The sequence below is a fragment of the Artemia sp. Qi Xiang Cuo genome, chromosome 9 (assembly GCF_049724085.1).
Source record: "Artemia sp. Qi Xiang Cuo chromosome 9, ASM4972408v1, whole genome shotgun sequence".
Classification (NCBI taxonomy): domain Eukaryota; kingdom Metazoa; phylum Arthropoda; class Branchiopoda; order Anostraca; family Artemiidae; genus Artemia; species Artemia sp. Qi Xiang Cuo.
The window spans coordinates 69,856,043-69,866,239 of record NC_142802.1 but is presented as its reverse complement, the minus strand read 5'-3'; the positions used below and the strand labels follow the sequence as shown (position 1 = coordinate 69,866,239).

The following is a 10,197-nucleotide window of genomic DNA, read 5'->3' as shown; positions in this document are numbered from 1 at the left end:
TAATTTTCAAACCTATTCTAGCACCCTGAACTCGCAAAACCTCTAAAAGTTCACCCATTTTGCTGACAATTTCATCTAAGATGCTTAAATCATCAGCATATCTAAGTCCAGGAGACTTTTTCCTCCCTATTTGATTTCTCCCATTGCCTTTCCTGGGCTCCTTAACACAAAGTCCATCAAAACCATCCATATAAAGGGTGATAGAACACAACCCTGCTCAACTTCTGATTTAATACAAAACCAGCTGCTTACCTCATTTCCTATCTTAACCGCAGCAGTGTTATTCTCGTACATAGCACTAATTACTTTAACGTATTTGTCTGGTATACCATACAAGGATAAAACCTTTACTAAGACTCTTCTATCAAAAGGCATTAATATGGATATTACTAACAGTATTCCAGGTTAAAAACTTCAAATTATTAGTTAATTGACTTACCTACAAAATACATCTTTGAGGAAAGACTACTGAGGCTATTATATTCTGTTATATTTATTCTTTAGTTGACTATTGACACATGAAAAGAATTTTTATCTTTTGTTATGAAATTGTCACTGTTATTGCTTAATTTCTACATATTCTCACTAGCCTATATTTCTTTTTCAGTAGTTTTTATCTGTTTAATAATAACCCACCCGCTATTACCATAGGCGGGAGACAGGCTAAAGTGGTTGAACATTTCCTACACCTTTGTAGCCTACTCTCCTCTTATAATTACCATAGCTCTGACGTCAAACATCGACTTGCACTAGCTAGCTATAGCTTCTGAACACTGACCAACCTCTTGAAAAGTAACCATCTAATCAACAACCTCAATATGCGACTTTTCAACAGTTTAGTAATTCCCATAGTCATGTACAGATGTGAGACATCGACACTGAAAACCGAAGACAAAAGAAAACTTCTAGCTTTCGAGATGATATGCTTCCGTCGCATCGATAGAATCAAATACCGTATCACAAATATGAAACTGTATCAAAGGCTCCATTCCACAGAAAGTATTCTTAGCAACATTAAGAAACAGCAGCTGCGCTGGTTTGGCCACGTACAAGTGCTGTCTCCCGAAAATTGCCCTTGAAGGGTCTCTTCATGGCCTTCGTCTCTGACGCATACCACGAAAAGAATGGACGGAGAATTTCTAGAACATCAAGATAGCCCAGCTATCACGTTCCACACCAGATAGAACAAATTGCCAAGCTCTTTACCAATGAGCTAGGAGCGGGAATCGCCTCAAAACGTCCATACAAGGATAGCCGGGACCTAAGTACGTAAGTCCCAGCTCATTTTTGTGCAATAGTCCGATTAAACATAATGGGTGTATTTCCTATTGATTGTTGTATTATTCGACGATCAGTTGCAGATAAATTGGGTTTTACAAAGGTTGGTTGGGCTTGTTTGTAAACAAGAAAATTATCCACTTGCCTCTTTTACGATCCAAATGTGGCAACAACGGACAGAATTTAAACAGTAAAAAATTCTTAATACGTGCATAAAAACCAAACAAAAAATTGTAGAAAATTCCGGTTTTCAAGAATAAATAGACCGAAGATGGAGCGAGGGGGAAACAATGTCTTCCTTTTGTTGTCCTTGGTAATGTAAATACTCACTAATATATTTTTTTTATGTGATCATGGGCATGTTTTGGCTACAGTTGCGCGCTACCTTGTTCAATCATACTTATTCTTTCTTTTTAGAACACCGAAAAAGTCGGATTAAAACATACCAAGATTTGGCAATGCAGAAGGTGGTCGAAGTTAAGATGGAGGCAAGAAAATTCAAAATTAATGATTTGGACCCCTCATGCTCAATCTTTTTAGATGTCAGAGACAAAGTTCTGAAGTATATCCAACCCATTCATGGCTGGTATCCTGAAGTGCAATCAGTTAAAGAAGTCTTCAATTCTAGCTTGCTTGAAGTCTTTCATTCTTGTCAAGCTGAATTAATTGAGCCTTCAACTATACGTGAAAAGTTTCATGGTACTAATGCTGAAGCGTGTAATGAAATTATACGTAATGGCTTTCGATTGCCGATTAACGACAGCCAGATTCGAATGTTTGGACGTGGCATTTATTTTGCCACCGATTCTAGTAAGAGTGCACAAGCGGTTTATACTAAAGGATCTAACGTGTTGCTTTTATGTGACGTTTTATTTGGCAAAGAAATGAAAGTTTCTAGCCCCCAATATAATATGAATTTGGAAACTATTAAGAGCCTCGGATATGATTCCATCTTTGCTCCACGGGACACAAAAAGTGAAGGAGGGGTTTTGTTTGATGAATTTGTGATTTATGACCCACGTCAAGCTTATCCGAGGTACATTATTAACTACAAAGCATGCCAATTATCTACTTCCGCTGTTAGCATTGCAGCTTCGAAGTTTCGAAAATACGAAATTCCTCCTAACAGATTATTTGATCCCTCCAATGAATTAGATTACCAATTCCGTGTCGCTGATTCGCAGTTTCGTCGCTTCTGCAAAACTAGGGAAGTAGTAAAAGTTACGTACGTTGTCAACCCCCTACTCGAATCAGAATTTGTAGGAACTTTGAAAAAGTTCAGAGAAAAATATGGAAACGAGGCAGAAGAAGCAAAGTCTATTCTGGCATTCCATGGCACACCGATAGAAGCAAATATTGATTCTATACTTCAAAATAATTTTCAAAAATCTTACATTAAGCAAACTTCCTATGGATACGGCCATTATTTCTCTGAATTCCCTGACATTTCATTAGGATATGCTGGTGAAGTTAAGGCCCTAATTCTGTGTCAGTTGCTACCTGGGAGATCCCAGGATGTCAAGAGTTGTACCAATATTGCACCCGGATTTGATTCAAATCGGATGGGCAAAGATTCGACTGGGAGAGGAAAAATGATTATTATTGTTAATGAAAAACAGATCTTACCTCGCTATGTTGTCCATTTAAACTAAGAAGCCAAACTGAACCAGTGAACCAGAACCAGTTCAGACGGAAAAAAATGACACTTAACTCATGATAAGGAAGCAAGTTTTCTCTCTTCTCTTCTCTTGCTGATTGTGTTGAGCCCAAAAAGTTTTCTTTCAATTTTTTTTTTGTTTACGTATTTTCAGGTGTTAAGGAAAACATACAAAAAAGAGAATTGAACTGTACGCTACAAAAAAATCACAATATATATTGTTATAATATTTTCTTTTAACACAGGAATCAGATAATGAAAAAAGAAATACCATTCAATTACTATTTCGAAAATGTAATAATCACTGCCGTCATAATGTTGTCCCACCCTCCTAATACCTGGATATAGCTCTTGAGATATGTACTAAAGTTTGCTGGTTGGATTTGGTCTTTTTTTTGGCGTTATTAATCAACACCTGATAAGAAATAATTAAAAAAATAGTGCAGGGGTATATTATTGAAATGTCAACAATATTAACATTTTCCTGTACGCCTCCATCCTCTTTTTTGCTCATTTTCTCCAATTTTCCGAAAACTCGTGTTTTCTTATTTTGTCTTTGTTGGCTTATGAGTAAAACACAAACAAGACTAAAAATAGGCTCTGACTCTGATTTTTTTTTTGTCTGTATTTTTAGCTGTACATCTCCATCCTCTTTTTTGCTCAGTTTCCCCAACATTCCAAAAAGTTCCCCCCAGCAAAACGTTCTTTGTATAATTCGATAACTCTCCATGACTTCAATAGCCTTCAGCAAAACCTTCTTCGTGTGCGTTGCTTTTGCTTTAATGTTTTCCATTACGTTTTTTTAATTACTGTCTTTTCATATGTGTAGCCTGCCTTAGTATGTTTATTTATCTGAATTATATTAAACTATGCCAAAATTCAGGAACAGGTCTCCTGTGACCGGTAGAGTTACCTTGTGTTTTATTTTTATTTTTTCGAGTGATTTTATTTAATTAATAGCGTATGCATGAGAAGAAGCTCTATATTAATAAGGGTGATTTGCTTTATTGGGTACGTATTGTATCATCTGATTATCTGCAAAAGTTCAAACATTAAGGACTGGATAGATGGGATTTTTAAAGGTAAAAAACAACCATTTTTGTTCAATATTGATAATTCTATACCAGCTCACGAACTAAAAATTTTTTATTGGTAAACGGTCATTCAGAGCGGTTATTTTTACGCTGACTTGTTCGCGCTTGAGATTTTGAATCAACGAAAAGGGATATTTCAATACCATTTATTCTGGAGTACTCTGCATGTTTAGGCTCATACAGTCTCGCTATATATAAAATATCCTCCAGGAAAATGGTACTTTTTCTGCGAAAAATTTTCCTTAAGGGCTTGACAAACAAGCATTTTCTTCCAGCATTTTGAAAGCGTGCATCTACATATGAGTGGTTAGCTAGACTTGAAATACTTTGTCTGTCAGGATAGGGGTTTGAATCTTGCTTTCGCTGGTTGTTTGGTTTGGAACAGGGGTCAGTGGCGTGACTTTGTAAGCTCAGCCAGTGTCGACTCAGCCCTAAATGGGTACCTTTCGTGTCTTTATAGCCTTTCTCTATTCATAGCTGTTTTTTGCAGTAATCCCGAAACCTAAGGATTTTCATCCTTGGGTATATGGCAAACCTGTCATCGGGCACTAGAGCTGATAATACATCTGGTTCAGGGCTTCTAGTGAAAAAAAGCTTTGAAAGTAATTCTAGCTTTATGCTAGAATCATTTCAAACCTTCGTTTTCCGAACAAACTTTCTTAAATATTTTAAAGATAAGTCATTAAGCTAGTTCAATTGAAGTTTTCCGGATTCTATATTTGAGCTGATTCCTGAAAGTTTTATCTACCTGACCTGATTCAATTTAAATATAAAAAAAATATATATAAAAATTATAAAAAATTACAAAAGTATAAAAAGCATGCCCGGAAAGGGATTGTTTACCCTATCCTTATTTGCCACGCACAAAGGAGCGGCTGGGTATAGGGAAAATTTTGTGAGTCTACTGTGAAGCCTAAATTAAGGAGCCCTAATTATAAACCATTAATAGCTTGTTTTTTTATCGTTAGGATTGATGTTTTGACAAACTAATTATACCCTATTTGAAATGCAAATATTGTATTTTGAACAATACTGAGTGGTAGAACCCAGATTTTGAGTATAAACCTTAAAACTATATAAAACATTAACAGAAATTGAATATATTAGGAACAAGTTTATTCAAAGGAAAGTAAAGAGTGACGTTGAAACTGAAAATGACCACAAATTATCCTACATATGAAGGCGTTGACCACTCCCTCAGTCCCCTTCTTTTTACACAAGAATTAGACAAGAAGTTTTGCCACATTGCTTTGAATGTGACTTAATTGCATTTACTTTAAATGATCACATTTTCTGTTAAATGTAGGCAACATTTCGTTAGTCTGCTCTGAAGCCTGAATTAAGAGGCCCTAATTTTGAATCCTTACGGACTTAATTCTCTATTTTGATTGCAATGTCTTTATTCCGGTGACTTCCTAAGGTCTCCATCAGGCTGTGATTACAAAACGGCCTTTCTCATGCTTAGATTTTAGCTTCTGGATGACTGTTTGCTCAACGGTATAGATGCATCTTAAACGGAATGGAGTTAGAGCTTGGATTAAGGGGTGCTAACTTTTCAGCTTCTGGTGACATCAAAGTATAATCACCTACGGAACCAGTACTGACAAAACTCTCCAAAAGTGACCCCGCGAAACTTAGTGCCTCTAGATGCAAAAGGTTGTACTAGTTAATCGCTCCGAGTCAATGTACTTTGCTCCGGCCAATAATTATGCTAGAGCGTGATTCAGGCGGCGACTGACGTACTTGTTCCGTAGGTGATTACACTTTGGTTGCCAGGTTCGCATAGGTATACAAAGGGTCACTTTTTTTGTGTGGAGAGGATAGGTTTTTTCAGTACTTGTTCCGTAGGTGATTATACTTTGGATGACATTTAGGTAATTTGGTAATTTAGGTAATTTAAAAAGCCAGGGATGGTAAATGCAATCTAGTGTGCACAACTTTTTAAAGTGGGTCTTCCTTGGCTTGAATTTTAGTTTGTCTATCATCACTTAGGTGGGCCAGCACTATGAAAGTAGAGGTGATAATTCTGCATTTCATTGTGCCTTATGATCTAGGATCTTCTTTACCTCTAAAGATATAGACTTAGTGGTATGAAGTTTAGCTTAACCTATTTTAAGGAATTATTTATACTTTTCTCACCCATAAAAATCGTTCTTTAAAGCTTATAAATATCTTTTCGTTAAATAAGGTGGAATACTCTAAATTAATTTTTTTATTTGCTTTAGACGAATTATTTTAAAAGACATTTAGCTGTCTGGTAGCAGATACTAGTATGTTATGACGTAGAATAATATTTTGGAGGTAACCAATGTTTACAAAAACCGTGAATCAATTAGTTATGAATATGAAATGATTAATCTGTCGAAAAGTGGTACAGTTTTCTAATTTAGAAAGGGCCTTATATCCCTTTACGCCTTTACATTACCTACGTCACTATATATTTGTCATTTACAAAGTGAAATTTGTGTATTTTGGTATTATTGGCTAGTCTGAACATAGCGTTCCTTTTTTGAAATTTCTGTGATTTATCTGTGCCTATTTGTGCAATGTAGTTTATAGTAACGTACATAAAACATATAAAGCCAGTGATAGTCCGCCATTTTTTTTTTCTTTCATTTGGGCATGGGATGATTTCTAAACCTTGGCATCATAAGCTATATAGCAGCATTCGGTGGAATAAAAAAAGGAAGCAAAATCAAGCAAAAATGAAGAAATAAGTGAAAACAAGAACCAAACAATTGTATCGTTATTGTTCGTCGAGAAACCAGTTTCTATAATTCCATGCTGAAATACACTTTAACGTGCCCAAAAAAGAAAGAAGAAAAAATGAAACTTTTGCCATTAGACTGTTATTACAGTATAACCTAAGTCCTTGGTGCGTCTCCATTTAAACTATTCTTTGTCCTATGTAGTTTTCTTGTAAATTTTCATATGCTTAAGATGCATACCCAAAATTTTACAAATTAGAGAAAGAGGGCTGAACATTTATTTAAATCTAAAACCTTTTTTAGAAATGGACAACTTTAGATTCTTTTGGTTGTTTCCGCTTACTCTCATTAAAAAAAAAAAAAAAAAAAAAAGGTTCATTTCTCCGTTTCTCATTCCTCCAACATTATCCTAAATAATCAGCAGTTGACCATTCAAAGTATACGTTGTAAAAAAAACCTGTTTTTAAGTTGGTTTATATGTAACATTTTCTTATACTTTTATATATTATCTGATACATTAAATATATTCGAATGTTAATACTGACTGTTGTTTTGATCTCATGAGCAGTACTGAAATTATTATTACTGACAGTCCGCAAAAGCAAAACACAGCATCAAATAACTCCCCGAAAATCTCTACGGAACTTCCGAAGTTTTGGGACTGCAGGGACAGGGAAAAAAAAGAACAATGGACGAAAAAGGAGAAAAATGAACGAAATAAAAGTACACACTAATAAGGAAAATAACTCAAACGCCAACCAGTGCAAAATGCCTTGTGCAGTTATCAAACCAATCTGCAGTCCCATCTTGGCCCAGAGCCACCGACTGCACAGGGGTGTTAAGAAAAAGTAATTTTTTTTCATTAGACAGATCAAACATATGTTTAGAATACTTTTAAGGACATGAAACGAGTGACGCTTTCTAGAAGATTCAAGAAAAGTGTTCCTGGCAGTCTGAGAAACAGTGAGGGGTTTTGAGTCCGATGTAACTGATTGATTTACTGTACTTCGAATTTTTTACTAATTACGAAGATATTATATAGATTATCTAATTGAAGGGAAATGACGTACACGCATGACACAATTTAAATCGTCCTCAAATTAAGCAACAGCTTACTTTTCGAACTATTCGTTTATAAGTTGTTGTTAAGTTCGACTTCGCAAAATTAATGCTAGGTAATTAGCATTGAAGCCCGGAATAATTCTCTCAAGACAAAAATTTCATAAAGATCTGAGGATCTATTCTGATTGTACATATCTTAAAGCGAAGGTTCAACACTTCATGAAGACTTCTGAGTCTCAATTTGCAGTCTGAGCATCTTATTTGAGAATTTTGGCTTAATTTTTCTCAAAACTAAATTTCAGCCCTCTATTTTACTTTTTCCTTTTTTAACAAAGAAATTGGTGCTTATTAGATATACGTACAACTGGGAAAAATATGATTGAAGCATTATTAAAAGCTAGGACAAAAGAAAAAAAAATCAAAGCTAAGTTTTTGAATAAGACATTTTTAATCAATCCTGTAAGAGTTTAGCACCTTTGTTGGATTAAACAAGCAGTTTGTGGTAACGAACTGTAAGTAAGCAGCGACCCGGCTGAATAGTAACCGAAACTCTAAATAAAGGAATTTTGATACCAAGAGATACATCAAAAGAGATAACCTTAATGAAAATTACACCATCAGATTCGGCGTATCAGAGAACCCTACTATAGAGGTTTTAAGCTCCTATCTGCAAAAATGTGGAATTTTAGGTTTTTTTACAAGAAGAAAGATCATGGATGCGTGTTTATTTGTTTTTTTTTCTTTACCCCAGGGGTAATCATATAGATCCAGTGGTCCTGAAGTATCGTGGAAGGGCTCATTTGAACGGAAATTAAAAGTTCTAGTGCCCTTTATAAGTGACCAAAAAAATGGAGGGCAACTAGGCCCCCTCCCACGCTCATTTTTTTCCAAAAGTCACCCGATCAAAATTTTTATATAACCATTTTCCGACCAGCATGGTCGGAAAATATAATAACTATGCCTTTGAGGACGATTTAATCCTCCACAGTCCCCAGGGGAAGGGCTGCAAGTTATGAACTTTGCCCAATGTTTACATATAGTATTGGTTATTGGGAAGCATACAGACGTTTTCAGGGGGGAGGGTGGATCAGGGGTTACATGGGAGGATCTTTCCATGGAGGATGTGTTCATGGGGGAAGGGACATTGTTATGAAGGGGGCACCGGATTTCCCAGCATTATTTAAAAAAAAACGGGCAGAAGTTAAATAAAAAAAAAAACAAGTTTTCAAGTGAAAAACTTTTCAATTGAAAACTTTTCAACATACAAACTTAAAACGAACAGAAACTATTGTGTATATGATTGGGTTCACCCCCTAGTCAATACCTCGCTCTTTACGCTAAAGTAATTTTAGTACTTCCATAAGAGCTATTTATTCTAATTAACAGCCTTTGTCATTAAGGGGTCATTCTTAAAGAATTGTAAAAAAATTCAAACTTTAGCGTAAAGAGTGAGGTATTGACTAGAGGGGCAAACCCCCCTAATATACGTAATAAAAATATACGAATATAGAAATTCGTTACCTAAGTTAATTCGTAAGTTACTTATATTTATTACTTGTAAAACGTTCGTAAATAAAATTAAACAACTTTCGAGAAAGCCATTCAGCCAAAAAAGTAAAATTGAAAATTTATATGAAAATATGAAAATTAATTAAATATGAAAATTTCGTTTTAATTATTAATGTACGGCGAGCCAAAATCAAAACCTGCATTAATTTAAAAACGTCCAGAAATTAAATTAAATAAAGCAAGTTTTTTTTAACTGAAAGTAAGGAGCGACATTAAAACTTAAAACGAACAGAAATTATTCCGTATATGAAAGGGGCTGTCTCCTCCTCGACGCAGTGCTCTTTACGCTAAAGTTTGACTCTTTCACAACTATATTTTTCAACAATAAAAAACTTTTGTATAAAGAGTGAGGCGTTGCCCCTTTTATGGTACAGCCCCTTTTATATGCGGAGGGAGGGGACTGCCCCTTTTATATGTGGAATAATAGTACTCCTGTACTAAACGGACTCTTTTATATAGTGCTAGTTTGGTTAATGTTAATGAAATGAAATAAAATAGGACGAATATATAATAGTTTAGAAATAAATTTGGGCTATATATTTGCACATTAGGGGTGGGGTGGGGGTAAACCGTAGCATATATTATTGCCTAACCTAACCTCTTTACCACCCACCCCCCTAAACCCCCAAAACAACAGTTTAAATATCGTATACGCAATGAAAACCACGCTAAACATTGCATTACTCTACAGCGGTGTCTTGAATTAACCCGTCAAAAACGGTTTTTTCGTGACTGGTTTCCATTGCAGTAAATAGAAGAGTCCGTTTAGTACAGGAGTACCGGAATAATTTTCTGTTTTTTTTAAGTTTTAATGTCGCTCCTTACTTTC

The 10,197-nt window shown here is 35.2% G+C and overlaps 1 protein-coding gene across 1 annotated transcript; it reads left to right on the top strand.

Annotated features, from left to right (window-relative positions):
* Positions 1-1,697: 1,697 nt before the first annotated feature.
* Positions 1,698-5,653, top strand: LOC148948982 (uncharacterized). Its single transcript, XM_089094849.1, has one exon. It carries the CDS (start codon positions 1,737-1,739, stop codon positions 2,928-2,930), a length of 1,194 nt encoding a protein of 397 aa, XP_088950975.1. The 5' UTR covers positions 1,698-1,736; the 3' UTR covers positions 2,931-5,653.
* The last annotated feature ends 4,544 nt before the right edge of the window (positions 5,654-10,197 follow it).

What these genes read in the sequence shown, in the direction of transcription:
- LOC148948982 (XM_089094849.1), top strand. Translation starts at nt 1,737, where the DNA reads ATGCAGAAGGTGGTCGAAGTTAAGATGGAGGCAAGAAAATTCAAAATT.